Source organism: Monodon monoceros, unplaced genomic scaffold, assembly GCF_005190385.1.
Source record: "Monodon monoceros isolate NGI ecotype Baffin Bay Population unplaced genomic scaffold, NGI_Narwhal_1 Super_Scaffold_12, whole genome shotgun sequence".
Taxonomy (NCBI): domain Eukaryota; kingdom Metazoa; phylum Chordata; class Mammalia; order Artiodactyla; family Monodontidae; genus Monodon; species Monodon monoceros.
In genome coordinates, this window is record NW_021703768.1 from 35197785 (window position 1) to 35218114 (window position 20330).

At 38.6% G+C, this 20330-nt stretch overlaps 1 protein-coding gene and 1 pseudogene across 3 annotated transcripts; one reads left to right on the forward strand and one right to left on the reverse strand.

Moving 5' to 3' along the window:
• The first annotated feature begins 1259 nt into the window (after window positions 1-1259).
• Window positions 1260-19106, forward strand: CUNH5orf51 (chromosome unknown C5orf51 homolog). 3 transcript variants are annotated; one of them, XM_029219028.1, is made up of 7 exons: window positions 1260-1463; window positions 6279-6385; window positions 8546-8689; window positions 9839-9970; window positions 10862-10976; window positions 16632-16818; window positions 16943-19106. In XM_029219028.1, exons 1-7 carry the CDS (start codon window positions 1364-1366, stop codon window positions 17193-17195), a joined length of 1038 nt encoding a protein of 345 aa, XP_029074861.1. In that variant the 5' UTR covers window positions 1260-1363; the 3' UTR covers window positions 17196-19106. The 3 variants fall into 3 exon arrangements, with proteins under 3 accessions (XP_029074861.1, XP_029074862.1, XP_029074863.1); XM_029219029.1 differs by having other exon boundaries at window positions 16632-17203; XM_029219030.1 differs by lacking the exons at window positions 1260-1463; window positions 6279-6385 and adding an exon at window positions 6961-6990.
• LOC114893313 lies at window positions 5380-6233 on the reverse strand (annotated as a pseudogene).
• Window positions 19107-20330: the final 1224 nt, after the last annotated feature.

Sequence of the window (20330 nt, forward strand, 5' to 3'; positions counted from 1 at the left end):
CAAGTACACATTTTGGCAGAAGGTTGCTGCTAGTCACGAGGAGCAGATGTCTCCATTAATGATTTTACTGGTTTTCTAGAAATGAGAAGACACAAGAAATTGGGCTCACAAAACCTTCTCCTGAAAATATCTAACTATCTGAAGGTCTGTTCTGCAGTTTTTCCCAGAGTACAGTGTGCCTCGTTTCTGATCTCTACCCTGAACTCCTTTCAGAGTGTGTTGAAGGTCAGCGACTACAGGTGGCTAGTGACTTCATTCTTGTAGAATGGCAACAGATGACAAGCGACAACTTTTAGTTGGCACCTATTTTTAGTATTTTCTATTCAATAAAAAACTATCTTTCATAAGAAAGAAGATAGGATGGAGATTATTCAGGATAAACTATGTCAAATTGAAAAATGAAAAAAATGAGTTAAAGATTTGTTTGACCAGAGGCAAGAAAATAGGGACTGCAAAGTGGAAGTTAGACTCCTGAGTGCTTTGAAACTCACAGTTGAGAGGATGAACTTTTCACACGAAGGGCTTTAAGGCACGGTCTTCAGATGTATGGCAATAGAAATTTTTGTAAATGCAAAATTTTTGTACTATTGGACGTGAGATGGTGATGAATATGTTAAATGTGAGCTGGACAAAGCAGACCAGAAATAAAACAAACCCAGCTGCTAAAATTAAACTTTAAAAAAGCGACCCTCAACCGCTTGGACTGGGAATTTCCACCAGTGTTTGGAGGTCCCCACCTAGACGCACAGTAACCTCTTAGAGACTTGGATGTTCTCCAGGAGAGCTAGTCCTTTTTTTTTTTTTTTTTTAACCAGAGAAGGAATGATTTATTAGTTGCAGCAAGGAGGGAGAATACCAGGGATCTTTCCCAAAGCAGTGTCTCCCAGGCTTTGCATATTTTAGGCAACCAAAACCAGACAGTCCTATTTTCAGACTTTCCTGTCTGCTCTATTGACTGCGGCTGCAGCCCTGGAAACAGGGCAGACACCAGCCAGCCTCTTCGGCACTCTCTAGTCAGAGCCCCCGCCAAGTCCCCTCCCACTCGCACCCAGAGATCTGGCTTCTCATTGGATCAGCGTGGGGACATGGGCGGCTTCCGATTGGTTTAGAGGAGGGGAGGTGCGTGCTGACGTCACGCCCGCCCTAAAAAGTCGGCCTGCTGCTCAGGGCTCTGGAGAGAGAATTCCGAGAAGAAAATAACCCGGAACAACCTGTGCGGGCCTGAGCCTGCCCTCTTTTGGAGCTGGGGTCCCCTCCCACCCATCAGGAGAGCTCCACCCCCCCACTCCCCGCCAGCGCCGGGGTATCAGGTGACCTCAGGCCGGCGCAGTCACGTGACTAGGCGCGCCCGCCCGTTGTGGCCATGGCGGCCTCAGGCTCCGGTGTGGTGAGGCGAGTGGAGGAGCTCGGGGACCTGGCTCAGGCCCACATACAACAACTTAGCGAAGCCGCCGGCGAAGATGGTGAGGGAGCCGAGGAGAGGGAGGGAGGTGGGCGGGCGGACGGTTTTTCAGAGCTGGCGGTCTACGGCCGTAGGGGCTGAGGCTGCGGCCTGTTGTCCGTGTGGATCCCAGGCCAGGACTGCCGAAGGTTTTGCCCTTCTGGCCCGCGCTGCGGGGTCGCTGGTCCACCTCCAAGAACTCACAACGCCTAAAGGCAAGGCGTTTGCTTCCAGACCCCATTTTTCATAACCCGTGAAAAGCGCTGAAATCCCAGTCATATTAGTGCTGCTTGTCTTTAACTGTCTCGGTAGCAACTGGGAAAAGGGCAAGATCTGGATGGAAGTACACGTGGAAGTTTAAAAGAGTTGTTAAAGTTGGATGATGGTACGCAAATAAGTAATGGTTTTGCGTGTAGTAGAGATAGCTAGGCGTGTATAACAGTTCGACTTTTTCATTGCTTCGTTGTGAATTTCTGTGTTATGTTTTGGATTCTCAACTCAGCTGTAAACAATACAGAAGAGATTTACATTGGTATAATTTCGATAATTCTCTCACATTCATCACCTCAGGTCTCACAAGGGCCCTGTCAGTACTAGAATACTTTCTTGGAAATGTCTAAGCGGTTTCCTTTGAAAAACTGACGGAGAATTACTTGGACTTTTGTTCTCTTTCAATACTTACCAGCTGCCTCTACGTTTCTACATTATTTCCTTTTGAGTTTTGCACCTTTACTACAGATAGACAGTTTTAAAAATTCTTGTGGACTGTCTCATTGTCATCAAACTCATAGGAAAATAGTAGTGGAACGTTTTCCCAAGCGATTGAGTAGTTGGTGAATTTATTGAATAGGGTCCATGATAAAATGGCTCTAGTTCCAGTGAAGATTATTTGCTGGATTTTCTTTTCTTAGGTGTATGTTCTTAAAAACCCACAGACTACCCTGAGCTGTTTTCTTTTTCGGTTTGTGGTAAGTGAATCACATGAATAGTTAGTTCATGGACAGTAGTAGCTGTACCTGGAAGTGTATCTAAGTTACTTCTAAGTAAGCTATTCAGTGATCTCCACCCCATTCCAACTCCATTAGAATCAGTCTAAAGAGATCAAAGAAAGTATGCTATTCACTTACCATTGAAACCAAAAGCCATTGTCATTTTCCAATGGACGAGTTCTTTAATCCAGTCTAGAATGAGGGCTGAAAATTAAAGTGGTATATATTCTTGTTTGGAGGCTTTAAAGTTCTGAAGTGTACTGGAATTAAAATAATAGTGGTCCACGTAATGAGCTATTCATCAGTATTACTAGCAAGATTTTCTTATATTTATGAAGTTTAATTAAAACATGGTTGCATGTATTTGAATTGAACTTGTATTTTCCCATAGCACAAAAATAATATGCACCTAAAATTTGTCCTTTAATGATATTTATATTAGGTTATAGGGATTGATAGTTCCTGTTGTCTTTAAATTAGATCAGATACAACCAGACACTAGTCCATCTAAGAATACTCTCCTTTTTACCTCTGGTCAATTTTTGTTCATTTCTTTCTCATTGTACAAGCATAGTATGTTTACTTTATGGAAATATACCATGAGAGGGACCTTTTCCAGGGACTATGTAAGAATCACTTGTCTTTGCCTTGTCAGTCACTACCTTGAATGGTTAGGAAAAATACTACATTTCATAAAAATTTTCTAAAATTGTGAGCCATTATCCCTCCACCTCTGTAATTATGTCATGAATTCATATGAGATACTCCTTCAGCAGCGGTTCAGTGAACTAAGTGCAAGTCTTTACATTTAAAATAATCCTGCAAATTAAGAAGAAAATATCAACTCAGTGTTTTAAGAAGTACCTAAGGAGTACCATGTTTCATACAATTTAGTTCACAATAGAATATTTTTTCTGAGCTGTGTGGATGATACTTCTGGGCTGAGGAGAGATAGGAGGGCAGTGCTAAAGAAGTAGTTTTCAATTTAGGTGAATAGTGGATCTTAAAGCATTCAGAATCTGGTTTAGATACAGGTTAGGCTTTACCAGGGAAAACTTAAAGTCATCATATTATTGCCAACAGATGCAGCTTAAGCTGGTGGTGCTTTTGTTCCAATGCTGAGCAGCTTACGTACCTGTGTAGGTGCTGAGGCTGGATCAGATGGACCCTCACCAAGTGCTACATTTTCTGTCCATTTGCCAGTGAGGGGAAAAGGATATATATTTCAGGAGGAAGCCACAGAGGGGCATACTTAGGAACTTAAGCGTCTTGATGGTGGGCATATTTAAATTTGACTACGTGAGATGATGCAGAAGTGTGGATGGCACCTTGGTATGGACACTTTGTAGGTTAGGCAGGAAAAATCCATAAGAAAAAGTGAAAACGTCGAAGCAAAGAGAATATGACATAAGAGAAAAGGAAGAAATTAGACCATGTAGAGGGGAAGTGAGGGGGAGTTGTTTTTAGAGGGTATATCAGAAGTATTTAGTTTAATTTTGTCTAGGTTTTGAAGGCATTAAGTAATTTGTCCCATTTCTAGGTTTTTAAAGGAGTAAAATATTTAGGTAGTTTGTGTAATTTTAATTGTAACAGCTATTTGCATACATAAATACATAAACACAATTATAAAGTTATAATTGCTCAGAGTGCTTACATTTTATGAGGCATTTGATTTAATCAATCATGTTATTTTTTGGAGAATATATTTATGAAGTTATAAGTTAGTGGAAGTCCTTTCTGTAGATTTATGTATATTATTTGTACTATTCCAATACAGGTTTTAAATTTATTGCTTAAACATTTTGAGTATGTCAACATCATAAAAGAAGCATTATGAAAATACAGATTGCACTTAAGAAATGGCAGCTGAACCTAGAAAGTTTTCAGTCCAGCTTTCAAGAATAAATTTCCATGATACATTTAAGTAGGATTAGGCATTATGATGTACTTCATGTTTTACGAAAGATATTATTACCATGCTGTAATAATTTCATTTCATCATTTTAGATATGTAACTTTTTTCATTTAAATGACACTCTGAAACTATGTGAAGTAATCATGTTTTTTTTTTTTGAAGAAAAATTAAGTCTTATTTATTTTTAAAACCAAACCACTAGGAAAATATATCACAGTCTTGAAACAGCAAACAGACATGCTGTATTATCATTTCAAGTAATAATTGGTAAAAACGCAGCAAGGTCCTTAATAAAATGATAAGGTGCCAGAACTGGGGCAAGAACAACGCAGGTCGCAAAACTGGTATCTGGTAACGGAGGGCTGTCCCTTTTTTTGCCCTAAAGGAGTCACAGCTCGCCCCTGAGTTGCTTACTTTTTCTCCTTTGACCTTCGTGTTGCCAGGGGATTGTCTCAACAGAGCTCTGTTATTACAGGGGGCAAAGTAAGCAATACTGGGTTTAGGCTTTCATTCTGTTATGTTTTATGAAAACAAGATTTTTCCAAGGCCAGTACTTCATAACTCTCTTAATTATGCAGCTAACAATTCCTCTTTTGCTGTTCATTCCTGAATACTAGCATATAGCACAATCAAAATCCCCTTTCCCTTCAAGGGTATCACTGCAAGATTGTCTTGTCACTCAGCTGACTCTGCTGCAGACACCCTCAGGGCCCATTATGGCTGCCAGTTAGGGGGAAGGTTTGCTTCCCCTACCAGTGTGATAGCGCTTCTTATATTTTTGCAGGGTCTCCAGGCTGAAAGATGTAATGTGTGAGAATTTTAAGAAATGTGCATCCACATCTTGATGGCCAGAAATGAATATCCGCAAGGACCCTTTCAAAGTTTTTATCCAAACTACCTCTCCCAACTCTACATCTTAAAGTAACTTCATGCCCTTGTATATAAAACAAAACCAAGCAAAACAAATCCCCAGAAGCCCCCCTTTCCCCTTCTAAATTAGTGACCTCATGGATTTTGTTTTATTTCCAGTTTGTGGAAAATGTTGTAGTGATCCTTCTGGTAAACAGGAGGTTGGCAACAAACAGAAACACCTCTCCTCACACTCCACCAGCTCATAAGCAGGTCAGATGAACCTGCCAGCCTGTTGATATCTGTGTACTAAGAGAAGCTGGTACCTTGGAGGGCTCTGGTTTGGTACAAGGGAGACTCCCTGCTGCCAGGATAAGCACTTGCCACATGAAATTCAGGCTCACAAAAACTCTCCTGTGCTATCTCTGAACCAAATTTTAGCACCAGTTTTTTTCACTTTCTAGGATTCAAACACAAAGGAACCAGTGTCCAGAGGCAAGTGACATAGGCCTTAAACTTGCTGCCATCCTTAATTTCCTCATTCATAAACTTTAGAAAACCCAAATCCCCATTCCTCTTTTTAAATAGATTCCTGCCTTCAGCCCTGATGGCCAATAGCAGACATCTATTTCCCAATGGATGAGAGAGACTCCTTCATCTTGGTCACGGTTGGGATGAGGTTTATGTAGTCATCCACACACTTGGTCACGCAACTCTCCAGCTGCCGCTTCACCTGAAGCTCTTTACTCCCCGCATCTATTGAATCTTTGGCTTTGTCGTTGCAATGCATAGTGCACTGGGCCAGGCGGTCCTGGAACTTCTCTAGCTCGCTGGTCACCAGGGCCTGGGCTTGAGCCAGGGGTGCATGGCAGCGCTCAATGCACTGGTGCACTTGCTGCATGGACGCCTGACTGTCCTCACAACAGCTGGCGCTGCACCGGAAAATGAGGCCCTGCATCTTCCAGATGTTCTGTCTCTCCAGACTCTTCACCATAGAATCCACTGCCTCCTGCACCCGGAGCTGCTGCAGCTGTGCCATGATGACCCCACGCTGCTCCAGTAATCATGTTTTTATCTCTTATAGATCACTTTTTAATTCGGGCCTCTGCAGCTCTAGAAAAATTGAAACTTCTGTGTGGAGAAGACAAAGAATGTTCAAATCCATCAAATCTTCTTGAACTTTACACACAGGTACTGAAACAGATGTGGTTTCTGACGTTGTTGAGGCAGTTTGCTTATTTAAGAGGGTTACTCCAAAATTTAGGTGTGATGAAAGCAGTTTATTCTCTATTTAAAGTGTTTGTGTTAAAAAACTATGTATAAAGCATATAGACTTGAAGCTGTAAGGCAGTAAGTATCCTTACAAAGAAGAAAAGTTTATTGGATGTGTTGATAAAAAAGGAAAAAAATCTTGCAGATAACAGTATTGCTTCCCTTTATAGATAATTAAGCAAAACTCTCAAATGGGGCTTCCCTGGTGGCACAGTGGTTGAGAATCTGCCTGCTAATGCAGGGGACACGGGTTCAAGCCCTGGTCTGGGAAGATCCCACATGCCGCGGAGCAACTAGGCCCGTGAGCCGCAACTACTGAGCCTGCGCGTCTGGAGCCTGTGCTCTGCAACAAGAGAGGCCGCGATAGTGAGAGGCCCGCGCACCATGATGAAGAGTGGCCACCGCTTGCCACAACTAGAGAAAGCCCTCGCACAGAAACAAAGACCCAACACAGCCAAAAATAAATAAATTAATTAAAACAAAACAAAAAAACACTCAAATGTGCAATTTCCAAGGTGTGAAAGGTTAGTCAGAGGGAATGGAGGTTTTTATAAGGGCTCTGATTATTTTTTTTTTCCCTGAAATTCACCTTTCCTTTGGATTCTCAACTTGACTACCTGTGCTTTTGTTATGCAAGTCCATAAGATTTTTCTGTTCTCCCCTTTTTTTACTTTCCTTTCATATTCAGACCTTTCTACAGATAAGATGTGTTTTCTCAGTTTTCTCAAACACTGCTGAGGCAAGTGGACACTAAGAAACATAATTTTGAGGGACTTCCCTGGCGGTCCGGCGGTTAAGGCTCTGTGCTTCCACTGCAAGGGGCATGGGTTCGATCCCTGGTCAGGGAACTAAGATCCCGCAGGCTGTGCAGTGCAGCAAAAAAAAAAAAACAAAACATATAATTTTATCATAGTAAGTAACATTTGTATAGCACTTTATAGTTGACAGAGTGCTTCGTATGCCCTTACTTGATTGCCAAGGGATAATAAAGATGAAGTGGTTTATAGGAAATAGAGTAAACTTAGTGAAGTTTCCAAAATGCACGTTCATAGCACTTAGGTGCCTGACACTCTGCTTTCTGTTAGGAGGTACATGGAGATGCTTTCTGCCTTCCGATGTGGTTGAATGAGCCTGTAACAACTACCCACAAACCCCCGAGAGCTGTTACAATTTGGGAGAAATTTACCTCTCTTTTCTTTCAGAAGGTTCCTTGCTTGTCTTGTTTCTTTCACATGGGAGAGTTCTAAACATTTTAACTTATTTCTAAGAATAAGGCAAAAGAATTAGAAATATAGATTAAAATTCCCCAAACCCCTATGGATCTTACTTATGGTTCTCAATCACCAGGTCATTTTCCTTAGGATGATAATCTCTCCCTTCCTGGCTTAGACCTTCTACATGAGAGCACTCAACACTTAAGTAGTGCTGTTTGCTAGGTAATGTTCGAAGTGTTTGCATATGTTAATTCATTTTACCCTCAAAGCAAGGGACTTTGAAAGGCATTTGGATCAGTTTCTTCATTTTGTCAATGAAGAAACTGGCTCCAAAACAAAGATAAAATATGACTTGTCCTTTGTTAGAACTCAGTTTCCTTAGTCTTAGTCCAGTAGATTAAACAAAGAAAAAGGATTGGGTAGTTTTAAAGTGCTGGTGCTTCATTTGAGAAACAGGTAATCCTTTGAAGATTCAGTATACAAAACTAGAGGTAGTGACCTTGTCTTGATATGGCAGGCATTTAGAAAATGTTCAGGAAGTATATATGTACAAATAGCAAAGACTATAACAATTATACTTTTCATAATTATATTGTATATAGTTAGCTTATCTGAATTAAAACATAAATACCCATTTTACTTTTTGAGGGAAACTAGATTATCTTAATTCAGTATTTTAGTAAAATCCTATGAAGTTTACTATAAAGTTCATCTTAGATTATATTTATAGCTAGATAGTTTGACTACTTAAATACTGTGCTAGAAGATTTAAATGTCTAATAAAGTATATATATGTAAGATTAAACTATAAGAATTATTTATTCGAGTTGAAATCATTTATACTTTTTTTTCTCTTTTACTTCAGGCTATTTTGGACATGACATATTTTGAGGAGAACAAGCTAGTAGATGAAGATTTTCCTGAAGATTCTTCACAAAAAGTAAAAGAGTTGATCAGTTTTCTTTCAGAACCAGAAATTTTGGTTAAAGAAAATAATATGCATCCAAAAGTAAGTTTTGCACAACTATGAATTATGGTGGGATGCTGCTGATTACTGTTATATTACCCTTTAGAATCTGTATTTTTTTTTCTTAAATGTATCTTTGTTTTAAATTAAGATTGAAGGAGGGACATAAGAGTTGAACATTTCAGACTGATGTCACAACTCAAGTATCATATTTTTGTAAATATGTTTCAGAATGTTTGTTTTATGGAATTATATTGTAACTACAGTGCCTAGTAATTTTCTAAACATACACATTTGCTGTTTCTGCTCCCTTTACTTTTACAGATGCTGTGTTTTCTTGAAGGTCCCTAGTAACCTAATACCACATCTCTCGTCCTTTCAGTCTTCTTCTGCCTGGACATTTGTTGCCTTTCTTACCAATGATCACCCCATCCCTTGGAGGCCCTGCATGCTCCTCTTCATCTCTACGAAGCCTTGCTCTTGCTCTTTTTCAAGCATCTCCCCTCTCTTCCAATCTGGAAACATAGGCACTCCCCAAAGATATCTCCTTAATCCTCTGATAGTCTGTAGTTTGTCTTTGCTTGACAACTTGTTTTTACTGCTGTCTCTGTTTAGATGATTCCAAGATTTTTGTCTCTAGCCCTGGCTACTCTTTCAAGCAAATGATTTCTCATCTTGAACTGTCCGCTGGCTTTCTCTACGTAGATATCTTTGTTGCTCTTTGTGTTTATCAGGGAATGCTAACTGTGGAAACAAATAATCCCAAGTTTTAAATGATACCACATAGTAGAAGTTTGATTTATTAAAATTGTTTTTGTGTATATCTTTTCATTGTTTTATTTTAGCAGTAGTAGAAATTGTTTCAAGTAACATATTTCTGAAAACTTATTTTTTCAGTCAGATTATGGAATACTTATATTTCAAATGTATTAGAGAATTGGCTACTAAAATACTTGAACATTAATTTTCTAGAAATATTTGTAAATTGGAGTAGTTATTTTAATTTTCACGTAGCAATAGATTTCTATATTTCTAATTGATTCAGAGTAAGGCATTCCTGTGTAGGTTGCTAAAGTAAAGAGCAAATTTTGTGAAATGAGTATTTTTTAATTGCTCAACATTTTGAAATTTAATTTTGATTTTTACAGACACGAAGTTTCTCTTTTTAGCTGTGTCTTTGTTGTATTTCAGCACTGCGATTTGCTTGGGGATGAACTCCTGGAATGTCTCTCTTGGAGACGAGGAGCCCTACTCTACATGTATTGTCATTCTCTGACCAAAAGGAGAGAATGGCTCACAAGAAAATCTAGCTTGCTTAAAAAGGTGAAAAAGCATTCCTCATACATGTTTTATTGTTGACATTTATAGGTTTCCAAAAGCTGTTTAGTACAGGATTAAGAGTAGAGGAATCAAAGGGCCTGGGTTGGCATTCTAGGCCTGTACTTACCAGCTATGTAATCTTAAACAAATTGGAATTACGGCGAAGATTAAATAAGATAACATGTAAAAGCCCTTTGTAAACTGGGAAGTTTTATATGTTTTTTTTTTAAGTTCTGGATTTTTATTTTTTATTGTACAAGATAGATAATCTATATTAATTTCTAAGCATATTTTTGGCCTGAAGAAAACAAACTTGGTTGTGAGCCTCTCTCTATCAGCAGATCACTCCTAAAGATCCCACGTGACCCTGCTCCTAGGAAATTGTGGCCCTCTGATTTTTCTTGACTCTTCTGACCAAATTAGTAAATCCAAAGATCCTGTCTTAATATTTGTATCACTAAGGATCCTTCCTAACTTAGGTTGATTGTACACATGGTTTATGTGGGCCTGCAAATGAGAGGTCACACTTTCAGATGTAAAAGTTTGATCATAATATTTCTAAATTGTAATAAAGTACATCCATATTTTTAACAAGTTTTTGAACACATCTTTATTATCTTTAACCTCTTCTTGCTCTGATGACATTTTTGACAAGTATATTACTGAATCATGTGTTCTTGGTTAATGATTTCTCTTTTTTTCCCATACTCTTTTACTAATTAGAGGGTTATACTTATAAAAGTTTTTGGGTAGTAGGTCCTTATATTGTAATGTAATAATCATATGATATATCTGTATGTTAGCCAATATTCTCTTGAGTAAAAATATTAACATTTGAAGTTTCTACAGTTCTGCATCTAATACTTGGATTCTTTATCTTTGACTTTCATTTAGTACCTTGTTGATGGAATCAGTTATTTGCTACAGATGCTGAATTTTCGGTGTCCCATCCAGTTAAATGAAGGAGTTTCTTTCCAAGACCTAGACACAGCTAAATTACTGAGTGAAGGTAATGTGATCCTTTTTGTAGTTTTCTAAGTGTTTTAAAGCATTTTTAAATTTTAAGAAGTTTACTAGATTTAACTTTGATTGAAATAACTTTCAGGTTACATTATAGACAGAAAAATAATAAAAGGGCTTTTTAAACAATTAAAAACAATCTTCTCACGTAATATAGAGAAATACTGCTAATCTCTGCTTAGTAATTTAGGGACAGTAATATATCATGTTGCTTTTACTTACTTTGCATCCCCACAAAGCCCTGATCCTGCTCTAGGTTCAGCTAATTGTAACAGAGACTGGAGGTAACTTTTATTTTATTTTTATTTTTTAAAATTTATTTTATTTATTTATTTGGTTGCACCAGGTCTTAGTTGCGGCAGGCGGGCTCCTTAGTTGTGGCTGGCGGGCTCCTTTGTTGCGGCATGAGAACTCTTAGTTGCAGCATGCATGTGGGATCTAGTTACCTGACCAGGGATTGAACCCAGGCCCTCTGTATTGTGAGCACGGAGTCTAAACCACTGCACCACCAGGGAAGTCCTGAGACTGGAAGTAACTTTTAAACAAGGAGAAATTTACTGCTTTTTCACTTCAAAAAGGTCTAGAGCTGGTTATGGTGGCTTCATGGCATCATCAGGTTCCTATCTTTTTCCTCCATCGTCTTTCAAAGTGGAGCGCTACAGCTTCAAAAGGAGGCGAGTTATATAGAATGCGTGTAAACAGTACTTGCCAGAGTTGTGCAACATGCATCCCTGTTGAGGACATTGCTTCCATTCTCAGTGTCTCAAGATGCTGGTGGAGCTCCTTCCGTCTCACCTGTGTTCCAGTCCATAGGAATGGCAAAAGGATGTTTCTTTCAGCCAAGTCTTTCTTTCATCCTTCTCAAGTTTGTTACAACACTTAGAACACTTCTACCTACATTTCACTGGCCAGAATTTAATCACATGGCTTCATATAGCTACAAGGGAATCTGGGATGTATAGCCCTTTACATGATACATTGCCATCCCAAATAAGGTCTCTTTACTAAGAAAGAAAGGAAGAATGAATATTGGGTGGTAACTGCTAGTTTCTGTCATAAACTTATATGCACTTAAAAATGTTAGGAACTGGATATAGAGCATCATTTGGGTTTTAGACTGAGGTTTGAGAGGGAAGAACCACTTACTTTTAGCGTCTCTTTACAAATGGAAGAACTGAGGTCCTGATAAGCCTGATAAGGTCACATAGCTAGCAAGTGATGTTAGGTTCTTTGTGTAAACTTTCTTTTATGCTTCATCTGAAATTTTGGGGAAATTTTGATGGGGAAAGTTCAAACATGGGGAATAAGAAGAAAACTTCTTAGGGAAAATTCTGTGTTTTAATTTTATAAGTGTATTTTAATTCTTTCTTTGTTAGCTTCTGTAGGCTTTTCCTTTCTATTAGAAAACATCACACAGAAAAAAAACACCATGATTTAAGAGCCATTAACATATGACTGTCCAAAAGTTGTTACCTTCAGTTTATTCAGGCAAGTAGCTTGTCCTAAAAAAACTTGTGACTATAAGGTGCTCCTTCAGTGGGCATGATGTTTTGACAAACATGGGGTGTTTTGATTTATTTGTGGGAAGTATTTATTCCAGGTAACTAGTGAACCGATTACCTGCATTAAAAATGATCTTTCTAAAATTTCCTCACCCACATGGATTGATTTAAAAGAAAAAGCAGAGATGGGCATTAAAGCTTATTTAGAACCAAAGAAAAGAGCACAAGTCACCAATTTCCCTTATTCTCCCATTTCTAGTCATAAAGTCATATATTCTCATGGCCTAGAATTTTTTTATCACGATGCTTGTGATACTGGTGTCTTCTCTTGGATTATAATTGATTACACTCGCCTCTATCTTCCATTGCTTCTTCAACAGGGGAATCAAAGGCACAGAAAGGGTCTCTTTTTTCCAGGAAACAACAAAACAACATCAACTCCCTAGCGGTTTTGCCACAGGCATCAGTCCTCTTTTGGTGCTGACTTCTTGCTCTCATCTAAAGCAGTTTGTTCCTCCATACTTCATTCCTCAAGATGTAGATTAGAAGCCAGGAAGCCTACTTTTCATAGGCTAAATTACTCTTAAGGCCCTGGTGGAGTGGTTCTAATTTTTTTTTTAATTTTTTGTTAGTCAGTATAAAAAACATAATTCGGAATAATTCTTAGTACTAATTAGAGAGAAAAGTTCTATATGAGTCATCAAAATATTTTTGTGGCCAGATCTTAATGATAATTTGCCTGATTTTACATAAAACTCAAAACAGTGTATACTTAGTATGATTTTTATTTCGTTTTCCAAGGTGAGATAATCATTTTGTCCTTTGGTCATTACCTGTATGCCGTTAAATTTTCAGCTTTTAAAAATTACCAGGTAATGTATTCAGTAAATCTTTTTATCTCATTTCTATGGTTCATTCTTCTGTGGGCCCTTATAAAAATAGCCTTGTCAGGATAACTCTGGAGTTAACTAGGTTAAAAGATTGTTCAGCTGTGCACATCCTTGGGTTATGCCCTTTTTATGCCACTGAAGAGCCCCCTTCCCAGCAGCCTTTGGCTCATAGCTTAGCCCAGAACCTGGATTTCAGATGGCTTAAAGGAGCAGCTCTGAATTGACATCACTAATTGCTTGGGTAGCTTGTTTAAAAATACAGATTTCTTTTCTTTTCTTCTTTTTTTTATGTTATCTTTTTTTAAAATTAAATTTATTTATTTATTTATTTATTTATTTATTTTTGGCTGCGTTGGGTCTTCGTTGCTTTACGCGGGCTTTCTCTAGTTGCAGCGAGCAGGGGCTACTCTTCGTTGCAGTGCTCAAGCTTCTCATTGCTCTGGCTTCTCTTGTTGCGGAGCACAGGCTCTAGGTGCGCAGGCTCAGTAGTAGTGGCGTGTGGGCTCAGTAGTTGTGGCTTGTGGGCTCTAGAGTGCAGGCTCAGTAGTTGTGGTGCACGGGCTTAGTTGCTCTGTGGTATGTGGTATCTTCCTGGACCAGGGCTCAAACCCTTGTCCCCTGCATTGGCAGGCAGATTCTTAACCACTGCGCCACCAGGGAAGTTCCCAAAAATACAGATTTCTGTGTATCACATTCAGGTTCTGATTTAATATGTGGAGTTCAGGAATCTGTTTTTATAATCTACCGTAATTATGATGCAGTCAGATTTAGACATCAGTGCTTCTAGAGAATGCCAGTCTGGCCACCTTTTTTTTCTATGAAGGTCATCTTTCTGCCATCACTTTTACTTCACGGGTTATTCACTCTCTTCCTCCCTGCACCCCGCACTCTCTTGATGTGTTCGCCAAGGATATAAGCAGTGCAAAGTGAAGTATTTTATTGAAAACAATGCTGAGCATTAGCAGAAAAAATACCAAGGAAAATTTGTATCAGCAAAAAGACTATAGCTACAGAGTAATGGATTCCTTGGGGGAGTAGAGAGCGAGAATGTGTAATTTTTACGTTGTTCATTTCTTCCTTTGGTATTTTAATGCAGTACAGTAGTTTAGCATAGTCTGTGGACCAGCAGCCTCACCCTAGGTCCTAGGACTTTGTTAAAAAATGCCGATTCATAGACCCAATCCCATACCTGAATCTGAAAGTTTTGGAGGTGGGGGCCCAGCAATCAGCATTTCAACATGTCCTCCAGGTAATTCTAATGCAGGCTAAAGTTTGAGAACCACTCTTTAGCATATAGCTATTCATTCTCTCCTCAGAAACACCTTTCCAAAGGATATCTGTGTACCTTGTTTAACCATCACTCCTTGTTAATATAAAGGATGAGGCTAACTTAGAGTTGGGCACAAATTGAATGCCAGCTCTCCCTTAAGCAAACACTTCTCATCTTTCCCAAGTGGCTTCACTTTGTGGGACTTACTTCAGCTCCTCCTCCTAAGGCTCTAGTCTGCTTAAAAGTTAACCTTCTTTTCATTTTTGCTTCTATCTCCTTACTCCCCTCTACCGGTCTTTTGAGGAATAATTAGGGTGTAGGATCACAAAAATGAAAGAGGATATAAATTCAGTGAAATGTCCTATCTAATATGAAATATAATTCTGCAGTGAAAATCGTTAATTTGGAAAAAACAGCAAACTATTCCTTAAGAAAATTCCATGAAATTAAGGAGGGCATGTGGAATCTTGATTTTTGCGGACTGGGGCTTAAAGAGCTTTGGTGAGTTGCACAAAGTCAATAATTTACACCCAGATCCTCTTGATTCTAGGTCTGTTTCTTTTTATATTCTAAATAACATCTAATGCTATTCCAGCTTTTTCTGTGAGGTTTATGACCTTTTAACTATGAAGAAATGAAGTGAAAAGAAGTGATTATGGGTAATATGCCTTGTACTTACTGAGTTGTCTTACACATAGAAAGCATAATTTATAGAGTGTAGCCCATCGTATGTTCATGAATGCAAGCCTCAGATTCTGCTCTTAATTATTTCTTTTGTTGATATAACAGTGTAATGAATCAGTTCGTCTGCTAAGCTTATTCCTTCTCTTGCTACTATTTATAAGCTGAATTGGAGGTGAGGTGAAGGGTTACCTATAGGGACAAACTCTGAGACTGCCAAAAACTTGCAATAGATTCAAGATAATACAAACTGTAACAGTTTTGGAAGCTGAATTTTTCTTGTATTTTTATATCTCTAGTACTATCATAGTCATTTCTGATGAGCCATATTAGGTGAGCAACTGAGATTATGATGCTCATTTATTTGAGGTAAACTTTTCTAGTCACACAAGTACCTGTCTAGTAGAATAGATCATTTATTTGTATTTTATGACTTGAAAAAGTTAAATAGTCATATAATTTAATAGCACTTTATGGTTTATGCATTTTTATTTTATGTGTTTCTTAAGAAAATTCCATGAAATAAGTAGGGCATGTGGAATCCTGATTTTTGCAAACTGAGGTTTAAAGAGCTCTAGTGAGTTATACAAAGTCGATAATTTATCCCCAGATCTTTACAATTCTAGGTCTTTTTGTTTTTATATCAAATTAATATACGTTGTGTGTCATAAATGTTTAATTATATAATCACCTTCTTCCATAATAAGCACGCTTTTAACTTTTGATGGAAATCCTGCAATGTATTCCTTTTTCCTGGGAACATAAAGCATCTTGGATACAATTTAACATCTTTGGTAACTTAGAATCATATGGCCTCTAAGGGACATGATTATGCAGGATCATCTCTGTACACTGCTGTAGAAATATAGGAACTGTATTATTGATCCTGAGTATACCCCTAAGTAAAAGCTGTGTTCATGGATGGGATTGAGGGAATCTCTGAGTACTCTGAAATTGTATGCGGAATATGGGATGTACGTTCTGGGAGAGGTTCCATCGATTTAGATTAGATTCTCAAAGAGATCCTAAAGAGAACACCAGAAAGATTAACACACTGACCTATATGATTCTTTAAAAATAATTCTTTTTTGGGGGAGGGTGGGATTGGGTCTCTTTTATAGGTAAAATAGAGATAGAAGTGCCTATGGAATGAGGATTGTGTTAGTGATATTTGGCTTTTCTAAGTACAGCTGTTAAATGAGAAGGGAAAATGCTTAATGATGTAAAAGGATTTTATTAGAGTCTTAATCACCAGGGTTTCTTTTTAAATTCTAATCTCTCAACTTAAATGACTTTCCCAGGAATATTTAGTGACATTCATTTGCTGGCTATGATGTACAGTGGAGAAATGTGTTATTGGGGATTGAAGCATTGTGCAGATCAACAGCCAGAAAATCATGAAGTGGATACTGGTGTTTCTGGAGCAAGCTACACTACACACAAAGAACCTTTGGATTTCCGAGAAGTAGGAGAAAAAATTTTGAAAAAGTATGTATCTGTGTGCGAAGGACCCCTGAAAGAACAAGAATGGAATACAACAAATGCAAAACAAATTTTAAACTTCTTTCAGCATCACACTAACTAGTAAGTTCATCTACTTCTTTTCAAACAGGAAAAAAAAAAGGCTCAGGAAATGGAAGTTCCAGAAAAGAAGACATATTGATACTGAATTTAGGAACATTACACTACATAAAGATAGCCAGCATGGTTATTACCCCTTTTTAAATGCCATCACCATCTTTCACTATATATTCTTTTTATTTAAAAAAAAAAAAAGATTTTTTTTGATGTGGACCATTTTTAAAGTCTTTACTGAATTTATTACATTATTGCTTCTGTTTTATGTTTTGGTTTTTTGGCCATGAGCCATGTGGGATCTTGGCTCCCCGACCAGGGATCGAACCTGCACCCCCTTCATTGGAAGGCAGAGTCTTAACCGCTGGACCACCAGGGAAGTCCCTCACTATATATTCTTAAACCTGTGAAGGAATGATTCTTTAATATCTAAAATGGCATTTATGTTATTCTAACTCACTCTGAACTACAGATATCCTGTAACTAATACTAAGGAGAAATCCAATTTATCTCTATAAAGAGTTTTTTTCTATTACTTTAGATTTTTTTTTATTGTGGTACAATATACATAACATAAAATTGAACATTTTAACTGTTTTTAGATTATTTTTTAATCTCCCTGTCTTGAAGTTTGCTGCACTTCAGAGATTAAAATCAAGTCCCCTCTTTGCTTTGTATATATGCTATAGATATAAAAATTGGCAAAGTGAAAAATTGTGACCAACATCCATGTACCATTTCCAGACTAAGATAAATAATGAAAGACTCCACAAAAGAATTTTTGTTTGTTTCACCACGTACTACTAATGGCATTTAAAATTTTTAGTCTATTAGGCATTTTATAAAAATTTCAAAATGATTTTCCTATTTTGTTTAAAAGAATATGCACGGTTTATTAAATGAGTAATGAAGATAAAACCAAGTTAGGTTAGTCTGCCATTAGTCTTATGTCTTTAGAGCACATCTTTTCATGTTTTGAAATTTTAATAGTTTTTGTCTTTAATTGTAGGGGGTGAGTGTTAAAGGCCAAGAGCCCCACCTGGTATCTTGCTGATAGTCTTTCTGTCTACCTCAGTTTCTGTTGTCGTCTTGGGATGATCTGTCTGATACCTTGCCAATATCCTTCACCTCTGGGCCGTTGACTTCATCACATTCCAGGAACTTAACTCCCACGGCCTCAACATGAATATCACCATCCTGAGTTTCTCTTTCTGAAATCTTAAATTTCAATAGCTAGTGACATTCTTATCTTTCCAGTTTTTTACTTCCTCATTTTGATTGATTCTTCTCTCTCTTATTTCTTTTGTATCTCTTGAGCCTTCCTCATAGCCTCCTCCTCTTGCTGCCCCCTTTTCTCCTCACCATCAGCCTCTTTCAGATTTTCTTCCTTCCCTGTCCAGCCTTGGCCTTATGGGGCACCATATGACGTGCTCTCCGCAGTCCCTTCAAATCCATCTTCCCCTGGTCTTTCAGCCTAATCATTCTGCAGTCCCTCAACATTGAATTAATCCTATCGTTCCACCTTCTTTTTTTGGGATGCTGAGTTCCATGTGAAGTTCCTGCAGCTTCTTCAAAGTGGAATCACTCTAAGTATCTTGCCTTCAGCTTTAGAAGAGCCCTCAGTGTAAGCCTTGCGTCTGTTACTAGTGTGGCCCCTGTCCCTTTCCCACTGTGGCTAATCCAAACCTCTAACTTGCCTCATCACTCTCCTCTGGCCCTTTGTCCCCTCCCCTAGCGCATGGCTGTTGGTCCTGTCTTAAAGAAAATAGAGACTATGAGGAGGTCAGTGTTTATTCACCCATTTTGCCCTGCTCATGTCCCCCCTTTGAGGAGGAAAAGAGGTATCCTGCTTCGTGTTGAAGACTAGTCTCCACGTTTCCTCTCTGCCGGCTCCCTCATTCCCCCGAGGCTTCTCTTTTTTCTGCCAATATCCTGTACGTATTGCTCTTTTCCAGAATACTGTTTTTTTCTTTCTCCTCCCTCTTCTCCCATTTTTCCTTCCTTTCTTCCTTTCTCCCTTTTTTCTTTTTTACTTACTCTAAATACAGTTGACCCTTGAACAACACAGGTTTGAACTACGTGGGTCTACTTATACGTGGGGTTTTTTTCAGTAGTAAATACTACAGTACTACACAATCAGTGGTTGGTTGCATCTCTGGATACAGAGGAATTGCAGATATGGAGGGCTGACTAAAAGTTATATGCAGTTTTTTTTTTTTTTTTTTTTTTCCGGTACGCAGGCCTCTCACTGTTGTGGCCTCTCCCGTTGCGGAGCACAGGCTCCGGACACACAGGCTCAGCAGTCATGGCTCACGGGCCCAGCAGCTTCACGGCATGTGGGATCCTCCCGGACCGGGGCACGAACCCACGTCCTCTGCATCGGCAGGCGGACTGTCAACCATTGCGCCACCAGGGAAGCCCTATATGCAGATTTTTGACTGCCAGGAGGATTGCACCCCTAACTCTGTCATTGTTCAAGGGTCAACTGTGCATTTATGTGATGTTATTGATAGCCACAGCTTCTATCACCTGTAATGCTAGGCTGACTCCCAAACCTGTAGCTTGCAACCCAGCTTCTGCTTTCTAAACCTTCTTTCTAACTGCCTATTAAATATCTTCACTTAGACATCCCATAGTAATTTTAAATTCGATATGTTCAAACAACTAATCCTTACTTTTCATCTAGAATCTTTTCCGGTTCATGTTTTCTCTTTTTTTGATCTTCCACGAAGCAGGGCAACACAGAATGCTGTAACCTACTTCTGCCTACCTTGCCAGCCACATCTCTGCAGCTCTTCCTGTGTGATCATTTTCTAGTCCAGTGTTCCTTAGGCTCATTTTTGATCAACATTCTGATGGAGCTGCTTGGGACAAGGAGAGTCTCTCCCTATCTCTGCCTTTGTCTCCTTGTTTATCCTTACACAGCTAAGAAGATTTTTATTTAACTTAGCTTTTACAAGTTTTGCTATGAAAATAACCTTTGTGCTTTCTAAGTATAAAGGTTTAAATCACAGACTGCCCACCCTCACCCCACCATTTTTGGAGAATCACGATCAATCACAAGTATACTAGTTCCTTCCCCAATGTGCTGTGTGTATTTTTTCCTCAATATCCTCATTACTTCTGGCTGGAACACTTTGCCCTTCTTTGTAGTCAAGTGAATACCTATTTATCCTTTAGGACTCAGCTCCAGTGATATTGGATCCATAAGGCTTTTTCCAGCCCTTTTCAGTTAAAGTTACATGTCACTCTGCTTCTGCTCCCTGAAACTTCCCCAACCCATGTTATCACACTGATCACATTGCTTTATAGTCATTTTTATGAGTTGGCAAACTCCATATTTTAAAAATTTATCTTTATGCATAGTGCTTAATGAATAGTAGGCCCTTAGTAATGTTTTTTGAATTCATAAGAGGCATGATTCT